Source organism: Protopterus annectens, chromosome 6.part0 (genome assembly GCF_019279795.1).
Source record: "Protopterus annectens isolate FY-2018-M chromosome 6.part0, PAN1.0, whole genome shotgun sequence".
NCBI lineage: Eukaryota > Metazoa > Chordata > Ceratodontiformes > Protopteridae > Protopterus > Protopterus annectens.
In genome coordinates this window covers 165,803,283-165,822,231 of record NC_056737.1, presented here as the reverse complement: position 1 = coordinate 165,822,231, position 18,949 = coordinate 165,803,283, and the positions used below count along the sequence as shown (strand labels likewise).

The 18,949-nt window shown below is 37.8% G+C and overlaps 1 protein-coding gene across 1 annotated transcript in view; it reads right to left on the bottom strand.

Moving 5' to 3' along the window:
* Window positions 1-2,845: 2,845 nt before the first annotated feature.
* Window positions 2,846-18,949, bottom strand: part of LOC122803781 (leucine-rich repeat-containing protein 74A-like) — a 1,499,916-nt gene continuing 1,483,812 nt past the window's right edge. The window contains exons 10-11 of the mRNA XM_044073469.1: window positions 3,302-3,445; window positions 2,846-3,031 (exon numbers count right to left, since the gene is read on the bottom strand). Coding sequence (XP_043929404.1) covers window positions 2,846-3,031; window positions 3,302-3,445 — 330 coding nt within the window. The remainder of the gene's footprint in view (window positions 3,032-3,301; window positions 3,446-18,949) is intronic.

Below are 18,949 nucleotides of genomic sequence, written 5' to 3'. Positions count from 1 at the left end.
TGCCTAGCACTGAGCTGTCCAGTACCAAGGTTCCAAGAGAAAGGGATGGCTCTGAAACCTTTGGAGTTGAATCCATTCTCCTGAATCTGAAGCATTGGCTCTGAGATCCTTTTGTCTCCAAGGATATCTGAGCCATATGGGTCAGAGATGCTGTCAGTGTAGAAGATAACCAGATCCCCAGATGCAGAATGGACAAGCTCTGGGACGTGTTCAGATCCATAACTCCTGAGTCCAACAAATGGATGGGGGTAAGAGCCACTATGGGATGAGGAGAAGGACCCAGAAAGGCCCTCAAATGAAACTGGGTCTTGAGAAATTTTCTAATCAGGCAGTCCACATCAACTTCAGAAGGGTTCTGGTTGACTGAAATGACCACAGGGAGGAAATGCTGGAAGGAGGTCTGGATGAGAGATGGCTAACCCCCTCCTGAAGATATGGAGATCGGACCCACTGACAAACTGGTTCCAGTGAAAATGTGCTTGGGAGTGGGGGGGAAGCCTTGGATACAATCAGGATCAGCTTAGACAAAAGCTTCAGATCCGAAGCCCTGCAGGATTTAGGAGCCAGAAGTGAGATGCCAGAGAGGACGAAGAATGATCTGGAGAGCACTTCCTAGACTCCTTAGTAGTCTTCTTAGTGACTCTGTCTCCTTTGGATGTGTCTGCAGACTATTTAGAGGAATAGGAAGCTCTACCAGTATGCTGAGACTTGGATGATTCTCCTGCAGGGGCAGGGAGAATTCCCTTATGGATTAGTTTATTTTCCCTTTCTACTACTGCCTGGGTACCAAAGGCTGTACAACCCTTAAATAAACCTGCACCTCCAAATATGCACTTCCAAGGCAGTATACGCACACAGTGCGCATCCAAGTTAGGTATCTTGTGGCCACAGGCAACACATTTTTTAAAACCAGAGGATCTATCTGTCATTTTGGAGAATCTCACAACAAGAAAAGAATCACACATTAAAAAAGTAAAAGTAAACATTCTGACAAAGTAGAATAGAATATATAGTTAAAGTCCTTTTTTTTAAAGATAAGAAAGATGGTGAAGAGGCACGAGAAAATACAAAACTTTATAAAGTCTTAAAAATTATTTATATGACAGAGGAGTACAGGTATAACAAGAATAAGAACCAAATTGTATGACAAAACAGTAATAGGTAATGAAGAAAAAGTCTTACTAGATTTAACCCACGCCTAAGCAAAGAGATCCAGGTGTGCCTCAAATAAGTGGCAAACGAACAAGTAATGCTGGACTTTGCAGGGGATTATGGAAAACAAGAGCAGCTTGTGCTTGGAATCCAAAGTCTTTTTTTTTTAAACAATAAACATCTTTATTAAATTGTTATGTATGACATAGGCTATGTTACATGTATATAAATGACAATAAGTGGCCAAAGACAGTTGTGAGGTCGAATCCGAAGACCAACCCATTGAGGAATGGACAGAAGAGACAATATCATATCCTACACTTTTGGTGGTAGGTTGGCAAAGGTATAAATTTGCTTTTAGCACCTTCTACCATATTTGGAATCACTTCCCATGAGCTTCACATCCAACCCATAAATCATCTGAGGTGCTAGATGTTCATATTTGCTATTGATGTGTGTTAGCCTACTAAAGGAAATAAGTACAATGGAAAGTTATTTCTTTCTGCATTTATTGATTTCTGAATTTTTTTTTTTCTGAAGTTTCATAGGATCTTTCACACCATCCTGACATATATTTGCATCAGATGGGACCTCAGTTTGGCATACCTCCTAAAGGTCAGCATCACAAAAGTTTATCACCCACTACACTGTCAATACTGGAACATGAATCCAAGCATCTGTTGTGGGAACAAACTACACAAGCCTTCTAATCTTTCCAACATCAAAGCAAACTTTACTATGTGCTGCATCACTGACACTGATAAAAGAGGCCATTCACTAAACATCAAAGTTGGCAACTAATTTAAACACCACAGTTCCTGCCAAATGTTGCTTAAATGTACGTTATTAGTAACATGCGTGGCCAACATGATTTACACAGACTTCATCAGGATAACTCTTTCTCTGTCATCAAGTGTGATTCCTACTAATTACTATCAATATCAGATGCACAACATGCCTTCCTGAACAAACTTTAGCACTCCAAACATATGGTGCCACTGAACATCATAAGGTGTCACTGCCAAATTACAGAAATTCGCTCTGCTCTCTTTTCACACATAGCAAGAGATCATTACATCAACCACTTCATTATGCAAAGTACGAGCATTAAAGAGCTGCAACACACCTGCTACACTCTAGTGTAGACATATGTATAGTGCACATTTTGTACAGTAAGTATAACCTCTGTTAATCAGTTAATTTATATAACACAACATGTTCCTTGGTGCAGTCCAGTTATACAGCACAAACCCAGGAAAAGCTACAAAAAACTGGCTAGCTTTTGTACTGTAGGCTTTCAAGATGCTGAAGGTATGTAATCAGAGGCGACTGGAGTTTTACATTTGAAAAGAATGTGGAGTTGTCCTCATTAAGATTCATGTAGCTCTACTGATTGAATGGCACCTCCTTAAACTTTATCTCTCACCTTTGGTGTATTAATCATAATCATATCATATCATAATCAAGTCATTTATAGCAATGTGTGATTGAACTTTGTCTACTTGCTTACAATTTAATTTACCCACCTTACTGAATAAAAGTGATAAACTGACATAAGTACCTTCACATTTTAAACAGGTGATGGAAATACATGGAAATACACTGGCTAACACTGTCTGAAATATGCATACCTGTTAAAATAAGGTTGGCAATGGTATAAATTTGCTTTTAGCACATTCTACCATATTTGGAATCACTTCCCATGAGCTTCACATCCAACCTCTAAATTTAGAGATCTTTCAGTCTTCTGATTGTGGTTCACAATAAAATCCAGCACCTGAATCTTGTAGGTTGTACCAAGCCAGCACAAACTTGTTTTGTCTAAATGAACTTTTGAAAAATACTTTGATAGGTACAATTTCTCTTTTATAGCCATTACCTGAAGTGCAATATAACTTAATATAATACAAACATGTATTACAGTTACTGACTTTCCTTCATTTCTCCAAGGAAATAAATCCTTAAGCATATAATTTTGGTGAATGTCCTCTCTGCGAAAACAAAGAGGTCATATATAGTAGCATGAAGCTCAAAATCCCCATCTATTTAATATTCATCATCAATACTGACCCTACAATTTCTACTTTCTGGCTCTTTAATTCGCAGTACTACACAGAAATATGCAAATGTACTTTTTTCATGCACTCACCTGAATGATTTTCATTGGATCAGGGCGGCGCTTAGGTTTCTTTGCAATAAAGCCTCCTACTCCACCATATTTCACTTGAAGGCTTGGGCGCTCCTGACAAGTGGCTTCAAGCAGCTCCAGGAAGTTTTCATTCACTAGCACATTCTATGTAACACAAAGGAAAAAACGTGACTGCTATAATTCTTTAAATAAGCATTAGAATAATACAGTGGAAACTGCATGGAGCAAAAGTTGGATTCCGTTCATCTTTCCTTGATGGGAAGTCTTGTAGTAGCATTACAGGTGGGTTGACTTATTACCTTTGCCATCTTCACAGCCTGCATACTTCCAGTAATACCTGCCTTTACCTGACACTAGAGGTAACACAGATCTCACAGTAGTGTACAGTGTACATTATTGGCATGCTCCGAAGTATAGAAATAAAGAGTTACTTATCCCATGTCATATTCATTATTTTTTTTGTTTGCCCCTTCAAAAAATAAGATAAACACCCCCACCCTTACCTCCCCCCCATCTAGACCCTTAACCCAACTATACTACCACCACTACTAACCACAGTCAGAAATAGCTAGTTGTCTTTACATAATTTAACATCTTGTCTGACAACTTTGTTACTAATATTATAAATGACAAGAAACTATCTTAACTTGCAACATTTTCTGTATATACTGTTGATGATCAATATCTTGTTATTGTATTAAAGCCAACAACCTATAATGTTGTTTACTATTGCTGCAACTTTGTATCTCTATCTCTGATGGGGAGCTTTTCTCCCTGGGCATCTGATGAAAAAAGACCTGTGTCCAGTCAGAATTTCCCAGTAAACAAATGTAAATAAAATAAATAAATAAATAAATAATTTGCTTCACTGCATGAATATCACAGTCCCCTTAGCTATTTTATCTTATTTTCACAACAGTGACATTTTTGTCCTCCCAAGGACTGTCTTGATTTTGTATTAAAAGCTATAATACATATCTTCTGTTGTTCTACTCCATCTAACATCCCTTTATTCTGCTGCTTTAAAGAAAAGTCCACTCCCTCACCTGCAGATTAACTCACTCCTGAGGTTTCTTTTCTCCATATAATATTATTCCAGTACACACCAGTGGAATAAAACAGTGCCAGGAGTTATAAAAAAAAAAGTTTATTTGATCATAACATTAAAAAGGTAAGCGCTTTCACATCTGCTTCAACAGACCTTCTACAGATAATGAGTGACCTAGCATGTTTATATATGCAAACATCAATCAAAGTGAGGCCAACAGGTTGAAACAATCACTTGAAGCATTATAGTAAACCAAGCATAAATATAGCATATGCATAATAAAAAACAATTAAACTAATAAAACAACCTGTATAGGAAATAAAATCACTCAAACATTCCTGAAAAATGTGTCAATACACTTTCAGTACTGATCCAACATTGATCTGTTTGAAGCAAGTACTATAAAAAGTAATATAAAATAATGCAACAATATACATATAATATATATAAGAAATGTATATAAATAAAAATGTATATAATGGCATTATATATTTTTTAATAACACTCAGCAGTTATCACTTTCTAAGGCTTCGTCCCTTTAGAATAGGTCTTAATGGGACTTTTTTATTAAGACCACTGCCCTGATCTGCTCTTCACCAAATCATCCAGTTGACCTCCCTCGTTTCAGTAAGGTTTATAATATCACCATCTTGGACACTGGGGTTTATCCTATCGATCACCATGAACGAGTGTCGCACATCAGTGGTCATAACATATTTGGACAAGGCATTGTTGGCAGAAACACAACGGATACTGTATAAATGCTCCCTAATCCTGTCTTTCAGAGGTCTATCTGTCTTGCCTACATAAAATGCTTGGCAGACCGTGCAGCTGGCAAGGTAGACACGTGGAGTTAGATAGGTTGTGTGCACCTTAAATCAAACCACATCCATTATCAGACTGTTGAAAACACTCACTACTATCTACATAGTTCCAAAAATTACATGCTCCACATGCCAATGTACTGGCTCCACATTCAGACACACCAGATTTCTGGTTATCTGGATAGCATAATACACTTATTAGATTTTTCTTATTCTTATATAAGAATCTGGTAGTATCACCTACAAGCCATCTCGATATTGGGGTCAGTTGTTAATATGTTCTAGTGTCTCTTAATAACATTCATTGTCATCCTAGTGTCAGTGGTGTAAGTTAGAGGAACAGAGATATTAGTAGGTCTAATGGGAGTTGGTCTCCTACCATTGGAATCTGGAGTGTTCAGAGTAGTTCTGTCTGGCTATACTGGATCTAAGTGGGGGTATGCTACAAAGTATATCATCAACGTCCTTTTCTTTATAGCCTCTGTCAGTCAGCTTGCCTTTTAAGCATTACAACTCATATTTAAAACCATCATCTGTCCCATTCAGCCTAGTGGCTCTCAACCCCTGTCCCTTAACTATATTCTTAAACACATGTGATGGGTGCATGCTATCTCAATGCAACAGGGAATTCCTCTAGCAGGGTTTCCTATATATACCAGTACAGAGGGAGCCATCAACCTGTAAAAGCACATCCAAAAATTCAGCTTGAGTGTCTGAATAGTTCAGAGAAAATTTCAAAAACTGGTGAGGAGTTCAAATTTTGATGAAACTTGACTAACTCATCAGGACAGGCTGTCCAAACAAGGAACAGATCATCCACAAATCTACGATAGAACGGGGCAAATTGATGAAAATTCGGTGTTGAAAACATAAACTCCTCTTCCCATTGAGCCATGACCATATTGGCGTAGCTATTGGCACTGGAGGTGCCCATAGCCACCTCATCTCTTTGTTGGTAATAAACATCATCAAAGACAAAGATATTATTCTCGAGTACTATTCTCATAAAAAAATATCTGTCAGGTGACACACTGAAGGATCATATGCACTGTTCTTAGACAAGTATCTACCCACATAAATCAAGCCAGCCTGGTTAGCAGTGGCAGCTGGTGACTTCAAATCAAAGGGGGGCTGCAGGAGCCATCTGAATGGGTGGAGTCAAGGGAAGGGGTGTGGCCAACCAGAAAGGGGAGGAGCTATGCTCAAAACCACAAAAACTAACTTTAATTAAATACACTCCCCTGGGTGGCATGGCAAACCATCATTATGAGAGTCCAATCAAGACAAAAATAAGTGTAGAAGAATAAAAATATTTCAACGCATTGGCTGCATGACAGCTTACTTAATATCTAGATGGAAACAAAAGGTTGTGAGGCATGAAAAAATAAATTACTTTTTAAATACATTACTGGAATGCCAGTCAAAATCAAGTACAAGCAAAACCAGAAGCACTCAACTCAAACCACTTCTCCTTGCACTGCAGTTCTAATTATAATTTATATTCAGCTTTATTAAAGTGCCAAGTAACATGCTGAAAGTAGAAATCTCTGTGATGCCCCTACTTGTAAAAATGTTTCTTATCCAAAAAAGACCTGCTGCCTGACAACCATCTACTTGTTTCATGGGGAAAACATGTAAGTAAAAAATGAAAAGCAAACAAGAAACAAGCTCAAGATACATTGCTTAAAGGATTACTGTACAGGTTATGGACCACACATGATTGGCATTCTGTTTAGTTTACGGGTAAAGTCTGTAGAGATTACTGGAAGTCTCCAACAAGTGTAATGAGCTTTTTAAAATAATGGAATCCTGTCCTTTAATACCCAAGGCTTATACATTATCTAGTCAAGTATTCTCTGCATGGCAACAACAGAAAGGCTTTCAATGTTGGCAATTCTTTAACAGTATGCTTATTAAAGCTTACTTGCATCTTATGATCTCAGACAAGCTTACATTATGGTCATTAAAGCATTGCTACTTAAACACAGAGCAACAGGCACTTTGAGTAATAAGCATAAATCAACAGTACAAAAGTATGACAGAAACCAGACCTTTCTGCAAAATCAAGGCCAGATGAAAAGCCACTGTAGTACTTGTGTCTACCTTGGATGGGGGGGGGGCACACTGCACATTTACACTGCATAACTACTCCTTGCCTTGCTTGGACACATCCAGAGTCAGTACATGGTGGAGTGGGGTGCAACAAGTATGTCACAATTTGAAATCTCTCTGGCTGACTGTGATGGCCCTGACACATGTGTCATACCTCTCAACCTCAGAGCAAGAAATCTGGACAAAGCCATACACAGAAGTGGGACAAATGCCCACAAATAAGGACAATTTTAAATATTGCTCTAATAAACTTAGAAAGATAATAGAATAGGTCTTGCATTAGTATGACTTTTCTGAAGGGTATAAAATCTGAAACTCAAATGTCTGCCATTATTTTCTAACTTCCGTCTTTAGTGATTTGTCACTAATTTGCCAAAAACACAATTTTATGAAAATGGACCAAATGTGATGCAAAAATATAAAATAGCCACACAATATAGCTGGGAACCTGTCAAAGAAGGGACACTTTAATATTAGTACTGCTAACTTGAGCAGCTGACAAAATAAAAGAATCTACATGCATTTCAAGTAATCTATAACTTTGATTATTACAGTTATTTCTTAATTGTAAACCCTCCATGTTTTCTTCCAAAATTGCTATTTTATGGAGGGATTATTAGGGAAGAGCAACATTTTAAGCCAAAATCGGAGACAGTTGAGAGGTTGGCTATGCCTAATTCTATAAAGCAATTTATTTGCATGTACCTCTCAACTTGTTAATGCAGTAAATCTGAACAAGGCCAAATATACTGGGGGAACATATAAACAGTACTAAAAATTGCTCTTGTATAAATTGAGACAGTTGATAGAATAACAGTTCTTACTTTAGCATGCATTTTCCTGAAGGTTATGAAGTCTGAAACTCAGTGTATCATTATTTAGTGACTTAATTTCTAAATGATTTGCCAGAAAACTACAAATTTTATGAAGAACAAACCAAAAATAAGAAGCAAAAATCTATTAATTCTTTGAAAATCTGGACAGTTGGGAGGTATAGTTCAGCTGGGCCTGTCTGAGTTTGCTGCCCTTCCCCCCTGACAAAATCACGGTTGAAGAGCCTCTGCAGCCATTCCTATGAACCATTACTTGGCTATTTCACTCCATTTACCATAAACACTAATGTGCATACTGCTTTACTTGTATGATGAGTTGGACTTCATTTGAAAGTTTTATTTTGTATTTTACAGCACAAACACTAAGTCATCTACTAAACAAAGCAATGCAGTCTCACAATGAAAACTTAGCATTAAAACTTCTCTGCTCTTGAAACTCACATTTGTTGAAACAGCATTGAAACCCACATTCAAAGAAAATACATTTTGCCAGTGGCAGATAAAGATTAATTTTGGGCTGTTTTCAAATCATAGGCCCCTTGCATATGAAACATACATGTGCTCTTTGATACACCTTCCTCATTGTACTAAATTATATTCCTTGTACAATATATTACAGTTGTTAGAGGGCGTTTTAAATTTGTTTTGAACATTTTTCCAGTAAACAATGAAACAAAATGCATGCACCCATAATGACAAAAATGCCCAGTTCAGAACATTTATCATAAAAGTCTACTCAGACTTCAAGTCCACCATTATCAGTAAATATGCACAATTCTACAGTCCACCATTATCAGTAAATATGCACAATTCTACAGTCCATTATCAGTAAATATGCACTATTCTACAGTCCATTATCAGTAAATATGCACTATCTCTGAAGAAGTAAAAGTCATCTAAATAATTCCACATTAAAGAAATCTGTAACTAATGAAAAGGTTGCCACTAGCAAACACCTTTATATTTCATGGTTTCATCGAAAAATAAAGTGCCTGTTGCCCCTCAGGAATAAATTGCCTATATTACATTAAAAAAATGATAAGCTAGTAATATTGCAAGAGGAAATGGATGGCAAACCGATAACAAACTCATAGTTAATATCTTCACCAAGGAGAACATTCTCAGTACAGCAGCATCCACCCCTTATGGGAGTAGAACCCACAGCCTTCTGCATCAAAGACAAGTACACAACTTGTTGTGCTATTAACAAGGCAAACCAACTTCACTTAAGCAGCACTAAACTTCTGTTCGCCTGCAGCTCTCAGCTCCTTGTAAAATCTACTCAATACTCAACTTTGCAGCACAGGAAAACTGGAAAAAGCCAAAATGTATTGGGGGGGGGGGTCAAAAGCCCAAAAACCAGGGACACAAACATTGCTTGTATAATCTTGGAAAGTTGCTAGAACCATACATTTTACTGCCAAGCTCCCTGTGCAGAACAGAGCAACATACCACTACGCCAAATCAGCTGCTTTGTAAAAGAGGAAGACTGAAACTTAAATGGCTATCATTTAGTGAATTCAGTTTTCACCATAGCTGTCAACCTCTTAGTACAAAACACCTGGACAAACCCAGTAATGAGGGAATACAGCCCTCAAACATTCAGTGAATTCAGTTCTTGCCATAGCTGTCAACCTTAGCACAAAAGACCTGGACGAAGCCAATAATGAGGGAATGCAGTCCCAAAAATAGGGACAAATTTCAAATATTCATCTTATAAACTTAGAAAATTGCTAGAATAAAAGGTTGTGTTACTAATTGCTAGAATAAAAGGTTGTGGTACTATGTATTTTCTGAAGAACATGAAGTCTGAAATTCAAATGCCTGTCAATTTTACTGCTGACAGAATAAAAACAATTTTCAGCAGAGACCCAGGGAGACAGGGCACCAGAGCAAATCCACACAAACACAGGGAGGAGATGCAGACTCCACACAGAAGGCACCACAGCCAAGAATCAAACCAGAAAACCTATAGCTGTGAGGTAACAATACTGCCACTGCACCATCAAATATGCAAAGACTTAAACATTCAGAAACCTGAAGTCTGAAATTCAAATGCCTGTCAATTTTATTTAACATTTGTTAATCAGGACAGTCTGACTTGGAACAAAAAAAAAATTCAGCAGAGGCCCAGGAAGAAATAATGCAGACATGTCTTTGTAACATGGGAGGACACAAAAGCAAACCCACACGAAGACAAGGAGAAGATAAAGACCCCACAAAGAAGGCACCCCAGCCAAGAAGCAAACTTGAGAACCTGCAGCTGTGAGGCAACAATGCTACAACTGCCCCATCAAATATCAAGCATTACAACATTTACAAACCACAGATATTATGAGGAACAGATCAGATCAAACATGAGGCAAAAATCTGCAGTTGTTTTTTCACAAATGGTGGTGGGTAGGGAATTAAGGTCTTTAAAACCTGCATACAAGGTACAGGATTCAAGCCTGAGGTATTCCCTACCACACACACAAACACCTGTAGTAGCAAACCACAAAACTAAATATACTGCATTGGGTGCCAAACAGTTGTCATGAGAGTCCAATCAAGACAAAATGAAGTGTAGAAGAATAAAAATATTTCAATGCATTGGCTGCGTGACAGCTTAATATCTAGATGGAAACAAAAAAGGTTGTGAGGCATGAAGAAATAAATTACTTTTTTTAAATACATTAATGGAATGCCAGTCAAAATCAAGTATAAGAAAAACAAGCAGCACTCAACTCAAACCACTTCTTGCACTGCAGTTCTAATTATAATTTATATTCAGCTTTATTAAAGTAACATGCTGAAAGTAGAAATCTCTGATGCCCCCACTTGTAAAATGTTCCTTATCCAAAAAGACCTGCTGCCTAACAACTACTTGTTTCATGGGGAAAACATGATCAAAGTAAAAAATGGAAAGCAAACAAGAAATAAGCTCAAGATACATTGCTTAAAAGGATTACTGTACAGTTATAGACCACACGATTGGCATTCGGTTTATGGTTAAAGCCTGCAGAGATGACTGTAAGTCTCCAAGTGTAATGAGACTCTTAAAATAATGTAATTCTGTCCTTTATTACAAATACTGGCATATGCATTTCAATACCCAAGGCTTATACATTATCTAGTTAAGTATTCTCTACATGGCAACAGAAAGGCTTTCAATGTTGGCAATTCTTTAACAGTATGCTTATTAAAGCTTACTTGCATCTTGCAATCTCAGCCAAGCTTACCTGATGGTCATTAAAGTATTGCTACTTAAGCACAGAGCAACATGCACTTTGAGTAATAAGCATAAATCAACAGTACAAAAATATGACAGAAACCAGACCATTCTGCAAAAATCAAGGACAGATGAAAAGCCACTCTAGTACTTGTGTCTACCTTGGATGGTTGGGATTCTCTGCACATTTACACTGCATAACTATTCCTTGCCTTGCTTCGACACATCCAGAGTCACTACATGGGGGAGTGGGGTGTAACAAGTATGTCACAGTTTGAAATGTCTCTGGCTGACTTGTGATGGCCCTGACACATTTGTCATACCTCTCAACCTCAGAGCAAGAAATCTGGACAAAGCCATACAAAGAAATGGGACAAAGGCCCAAAAATAAGGAAAATTTTTAAAATATCGCTCTTATAACCTTAGAAAGCTAATAGAGGTCTTGCATTAGTTTGAATTTTCTAAATGGTATGAAATCTGAAACTCAAATGTCTGTCAATATTTTCTAACTTCAGTCTTTAATTATTTGTCACTAATTTGCCAAAAAAACACAATTTTATGAAAAATGGACCAAAAAATGTGATGTAAAAATATAAAATAGCAACACAATACAGCTGGGAACCTGTCAAAGAAGGGACACTTTAATATTAGTACTGCTAACTTGAGCAGCTGACAAAATAAAATAATCTACATGCATTTCTGAAATAAAAGTGATCTGATTATTACAGTTATTTCTTAATTATAAACCCTCCATGTTTTCTTCCAAAATTGCTATTTCATGGAGGGATGATTAGGGGAAGAGCAACATTTTGAGTCAAAATCAGGGACAGTTCAGAGGTTTGGCTATGCCTAATTCTATAAAGCAATTCATTTGCATGTACCTCTCAACCTGTTAATGCAATAAATCTGAACAAGGCCAGATATATTGGGGGAACATATAAACAATACTAAAAATTGCTCTTGTATAAACTGGGACATAAATCTGGACAAGGCCAAATATATTGGGGGGAACATATAAACAGTACTAAAAAATGCTCTTCTATAAACTGGGACAGTTGATAGAACAGGTCTTACTTTGAAGTCTGAAACTAGGTGTCATTATTTAGTGACTTAATTCCTAAATGATTTGCCAGAAAACCACACATTTTTATGAGGAACAAATCAAAAATAAGAAGCAAAACATATATTCATTCTTTGAAAATCTGGACAGTTGGGAGGTATGGTTCAGCTGGGGCTGTCTAAGTTTGCTGCCCTTCCCCCTCACAAAACCCTGGTTGAATGGAGCCTCCCTGCAGCCATTCCAATGATCCATTAATTTGCTATTTCACTCCATTTGCCATAAACACTAATGTGCATACTGATTTACTTCTATGATGATTTGAACTTCATTTGAAAGTTTTATTTTTGCATTTTACAGCACAAACACTAAGACATAACAAACTTGGCATTAAACCTTCTCTGCCCCTGAAACTCACATTCACTGAAACAACATTAAAATCCACATTCAAAGAAAATACATTTTACTCGTGGCAGATAAAAATTAATTCTGGGCTGTTTTCAAATCATAGGCCCCTTGCATATGAAACATACATGTGCTCTTTGATACACCTTCCTATTGCTTTGAACATTTTTCCAGTAAACAATGAAACAAAACTGTCCAATTCAGAACATTTCCATCATAAAAGTCTTCTCAAACTTCTACAGTCCACTATTATCAGTAAATATGCACAATTCTACAGTCCACCATTATCAGTAAATATGCACAATCTCTGAAGTAGTAAAAAGTCATCTAAATAATTCCACGTTAAATAAATCTGTAATGAAGAGGTTGGTGCTAGCAATCACCTTTACATTTCATGGTTTCATCGAACAATAAAGTGTCTGATGCCCCTGTGGAATAAATTGCCTAAATTACATTAAAAATAAGCTAGTAATATTGTAATAGGAAATGGATGGCAAACTGATAACAGGCTCATAATTAGTATCTTAACTTTCAGCATTCACCCCTTATGGGAGTAGAACCAACAACCTTCTGCATCAAAAGCAAGCACACAGCCTGTTGTGCTATTAGCACTAAACTTCTCTTCCTCTGCAGCTCTCAGATCCTTGTAAAATCTGCTCAATACTCAACTGCATCTCAACTTCGCAGCACAAGAAGTCTGGAAAAAGCAAAATTTATTGGGGTGGGTCAAAGGCAAAACCAGGGACACATTAAACATTGCTTGTATAATCTTGAAAGCTGCTAGAATAAAATGCTGTGTTACCACGGTACCACCATACATTTTACTGCCAAAGTCCCTGTGCAAAAAAGAGTCAGAACATACCACTATGCTAAATCACCTGCTTTGTGAAAGAAAAATGCTGTGTTACCATTGTACATTTTACAGACAAGGTCCCTGTGCAAAACAGTCAAGAGCAACATACCACTACGCCAAATCAGCTGTTTTGTGAACGAGAGGAAGACTGAAACTTAAATGGCTATCATTTAATTAATTCAGTTCTCACCATAGCTGTCAACCCCTTAGCACAAAACACCTGGACAAACCCAGTAATGAGGAAATACAGCCCTCAAACATATTCAGTGAATTCAGTTCTTGCCATAGCTGTCAACCTTAGCACAAAAAACCTGGACAAAGCCACTAACAGGGTATTACAGTCCCAAAAATAAGTAAAAATTTCAAATAGTCATCTTATAAACATAAAAAATTGCTATAATAAAATGTTGTGTTACTATATATTTATTGCTAGAATAAAAAGTTGTTTTACTATGTATTTTCTGAAGACTATGAAGTCTGAAATTCAAATGCCTGTCAATTTTACTTCTGATGGAACAAAAACAATTTTCAGCAGAGGCCCAGGGAGAAATACTGTAGACATGTCTTTGTAAAATGGCAGGATACCAGAGCAAATCCACACAAACACAGAGATAAGATGGAGACTCCACAAATAAGGCACCACAGCCAAGAATCAAACCACAAATCCTGTAGTTATGAAGCAACAATACTGCCACTGCACTATCAAATATGTAAGAAATTAAACATTCAGAAACCTGAAGTCTGAAATTCAAATGCCTGTCAATTTTATTTAACATTTGTTAATCAGGACAGTCTGACTTGGAACAAAAAAACAATTTTCAGCAGAGGCCCAGGAAGAAATAATGCAGACATGTCTTCGTAACATGGGAGGACACAAAAGCAAACCCACACAAACACAGGGAGAAGATACAGACCCCACAAAGAAGGAACCCCAGCCAAGAAGCAAACCTGAGAACCTGCAGCTGTGAGGCAACAATGCTACTACTACACCATCAAATATCAAGCAAACAGACCCCACAAAGAAGGAACCCCAACACTGCTACTACTACACCATCAAATATCAAGCAAATGACCCAACAAAGAAGGAACCCCAGCCAAGAATCAAACCTGAGAACCTGCAGCTGTGAGGCAACAATGCTACTACTACACCATCAAATATCAAGCATTGCAACATTTACAAACCACAGATATTATGAGGAACAGATCAGATCAAATATGAGGCAAAAATCTGCAATTTTTTTACAAATGGTGGTGGGTAGGGAAATCAAGTCTTTAACACCTGCATACAGGGTACAGGGTTCAAGCCTGAGGTATTCCCTACCACACCACCATGAGCACCTGAGGCATTTTCACACACACACACACACACACACACACACCAGTCCATTCGAATAGGCTTCCCTACCATTCTAAACAATGAACACACACTTCCCTACCATTCTAAACAATAATTAACACACTTACCTGTCCTTGCTGCCCATTCTCCATAACGTAATCCAAATGCCCGCGCAATAATCCACAGTCCTGCGATCCAAACCCCCCTAATCCACAGTCCCGATGAGAGAGACTGGCCCCAAATGCCCGCGCAATAATCCACAGTCCCGCGATCCAAACCCCCCTAATCCACAGTCCCGATGAGAGAGACTGGCTGTTGCAGTCCGGCCCCAATGTGTTTTCCCAGTGAGTCTGTGCACTTTAAAAGTGCACAGACGTCTCCTATGTTTCCCTACCTGGACTGCCAGACTGCCTGGAGCATGCGCAGTAGACTCGCAGTAGTCTGGACTACTGCGCGTCCGCGAATTTTTAAAAATTTTTTTTTCTTTGTTTTTTTGTTGAGGGGGCTGCAGTCCGTCAGTCCAATAGCACGGGCCGCCCCTGCTGGTTAGGAATCATGGTAAGCAGTGACTGTACATTCATAGTGACCAGCAAGTACCTCAAATCTGTCGGTTGCATTTTAATATAGTCAAAAAGATATTTTAAAAACTGTTTGGAGTCCGTCAGCACTACCTCATTCCTATCTAAGATTGGATGTAGGTGCTTCTCAACAAATATAGAGAAGGGCTCCATGCTCCAGCCACGGTCAGCAACAATGGGTCTCATTGGTGGTCTGTGGCTATCCTTATGGATCTTTGGAAGACCAGGTGTGACAGGAATCAATGGCTCACTTATCAAAAAATAGTTATACAAGTCAAGACAGATTATTTTATCTTCTAAACAATTATTCAAGGTACTCCTAATAGTTTTTATAAGACAATCCATGTTTTTCTTGGTTATAACAGTGTAATATCAATTATTACCTAACATTTCTTTCATAGAATTAAAATAGTCTGACCTGTCCATCACTACTCTGGAGCCACCTTTATCAGCTGGTCTAATGGATATAGTCATGTCAATTCATAATGTATGTAGAGCTGTTTTCTCATACTGAGTAAGGTTATTATAATGATTAGTTCTGCAGCTCTCAGAGGTTTGATGCAAATCATTTTCTACAAATTTAACAAATGCATCTAGAAGAGGGTGTGGATTAGGCATAAACAGGCTCGGTTTCTTGAAAATATTAATATTAGCATCATCAGTATCCCCACCCCCAAACTGTATTTTTAGTGAAACATTCCGTGCAACATCTTAATATCTAGAACAGTATCTGTCACATCTCCATGTTGTGCAGGTATAAAGGAAAGTCCCTTCTCCAGTACATTTACCTCATGGGGGTCAAACATCTCTTGGACAAGTTCCAAACAATCAAGTTGTGACTTGTCTCCACATCTTCTTGATTGATTGACTGGTATTCTGTTCCACTGGCAGTTTCCTCTTTGTCCTTCCCCTGCTCTGAGAGCGATTTCTGTTGGAACGTTGGTCCTTGCCAATGGGTAAAGGGAAAGTGATAGAGCCATTGCTGGACCCGGCATTTCTGCCATCCATGCTGTTGTTAAGGCTCGTTGGTGTTTTCCGTCTCACATCATTGCCTAGTACTAGGGCTGTAGCCCCTTGTAGTCCATTCACCCCATTGGTATCAGCATAACTATTCATAGAACAATTATCAGCAGATCTCTCAGTCACTGTGCTGCTAGGTTCCTTATTGCAAGATCCATTATGAGACTAAGTAGTAGTAGACACTGTAGTGTCATTCTTGGATGCTGTTCTTGTTACAACCATGGAAATATTAGTATGCTCATTACTATTGGAGATCTGATTGGAGGTTAATCTAGAGCTACTACATGGAGGGAGTCTAGAGCTACTACATGGACATGTTTGACATACCCTAGTACAGTTCTCAACTGCCATGAATTTACCTTGCATTTTGCTATCCCTAGTAAAAGTTCTGATTTAATGGTGCATTACAGAGAATTACAGTCAGCCAATAGTGGAGATTAACAGAGTGTATACTTCTTATTCTTCAAAAATACATCAGCAGTGCAAAAAGTAGCACATACACCTTTAGTGATGGAAGACCAGAAGGCTGTGAGTTCTAGTCCCACTTTAGGTTAATGCAGTGTAGACACTGAAGTACAGCATTAGGGAGTGCTGTACTTGAGTGTGTCATCTTCAGATGAGATGTTAAACTGAGGTCCCATTTGCTCTGAGTTAGTGGTGGCTCAGGTGGATGTAAAAGATCACATGACACTTATCAAAAACAGTAGGTAAAGTTCCCCAATGCCCTGGTCAAATTTCCCCAAGGCTTATAAATAGCACTTCAGGTCACCCCTGATAAGAGGCCACTAGCCATAGGATCTGAGGTGCCTTGACAAAGTCTTTATTAAGTTCTGCTGGCTACCAAAACAGAGATTACCAGAAAATGTAAATCAAGGTCTAAACCAAGTATATTGGAAGTTCTAAATACTATAAAATATATAAAAGAACTGTAAGAGGGATGTTTAGAAAAGAGAAGAAGCAAATTGCATGGAAATAAATGGAAACTATGGGAACATTACATGCAAAATCTCAGGAAGAGGAGGAGTGAGGTTTAAGGAAGGCAGGAGTTGAGTAAATCATGTAGTGTTGGACTGATGATAGTTGTAAAGAAAGAAATAAAAGATATGCATGATGTATGTGAATGGAAAAAATGTTAGTGTGGTTTGTTTTCTTTTCTGTAACTGTATGTTTACCTTTGTCTTAATTGATAATTTAATAAAGCTGTTTACAAAATGCCACTGGCCTAGTGGAACTAACCTGGTCAACAAAGGATAAATAAATAAGTACATGTTTATGAAATCTGTTGTTCAAGTTAACTTTTTTAAGTGAATGAGTACAATACAGCAATAACCAACAAATGGGTGTGGTATAGTGAAGATTTACCCACAGTTGGTGTGGTTTAATCATGAGGGCAGAGCCCGATAGTGGCCAACATGGGTAAATCCTGCATTACTCACACCCAGATGTCAGTTATTGCTATAAAAATTACTTCTGACTTTGGGTCTTTGTCCCCATTATTTCTGGCTTTGTCCTACATTTCAGAGCAGAGAAGTTGAGGTATATATCACATACACACAGAAATTGGCAGTTTTTTTTATCTTATACTGCCCACAGTCTTACAGAGGCAGCTCTTAGTCTTGATAATTGTCAGAAGCTCCTATAAAAATATGCACGCAATGCAGCTGAACTTTTCTGTACTCCCTCTTTTGCAGAGAGGAACAGAAAATATTACTGCAGATAGCTGACAACAGTTTTGGATAGTGGTCCATTTGCTTCAGTTATTCTTTTCTGTAACTGCAACATCTTTACAAACAGTAGTGTTTTAGTCTTATGTGCAGCAGTGCAGCACACAGAATAACTATCAATTTGTCAAGCTCAAGCAACATGGTTTTGATGAATTGTTAGTATTCTTCAATGTAACAAATGAATGAGTAGCAATTAAACAGAAGTGGGGAAATGTAATGCATGAATATAGATGTGCTTTAGTTAAAACAAATTTCAAAACACAAATTCAAGAACAAAAGGTTGTACCTATTTTGTACATTGCTGCACTAAGAGCAGAGATAACAATTATGAAATTAAAATACTTTTAAGAAAATACAGCATAGTTCTTCAACATACAGCATCAAAAACATATCTTCCTACCATACACACTGGTGTATACCAGAAAAAAGAAGTTATGTTCTTACAATAACGTTTCATGTGTGTTGTTGAGCTTCATTTATCCTTGACGTATGGGACTCAGTTCTGTCTCGGAACCGGCACGGCCGTTATAACAGCTCTCAACAACCAAAACCTCTCGAGCTATAAGTCTCTACCCAGAATGCCCCTCTGTAGATTACCTCAGATCGAGTTTGCAGCTATAAAGGAAGACAGAAAAAAAACAGCAGTA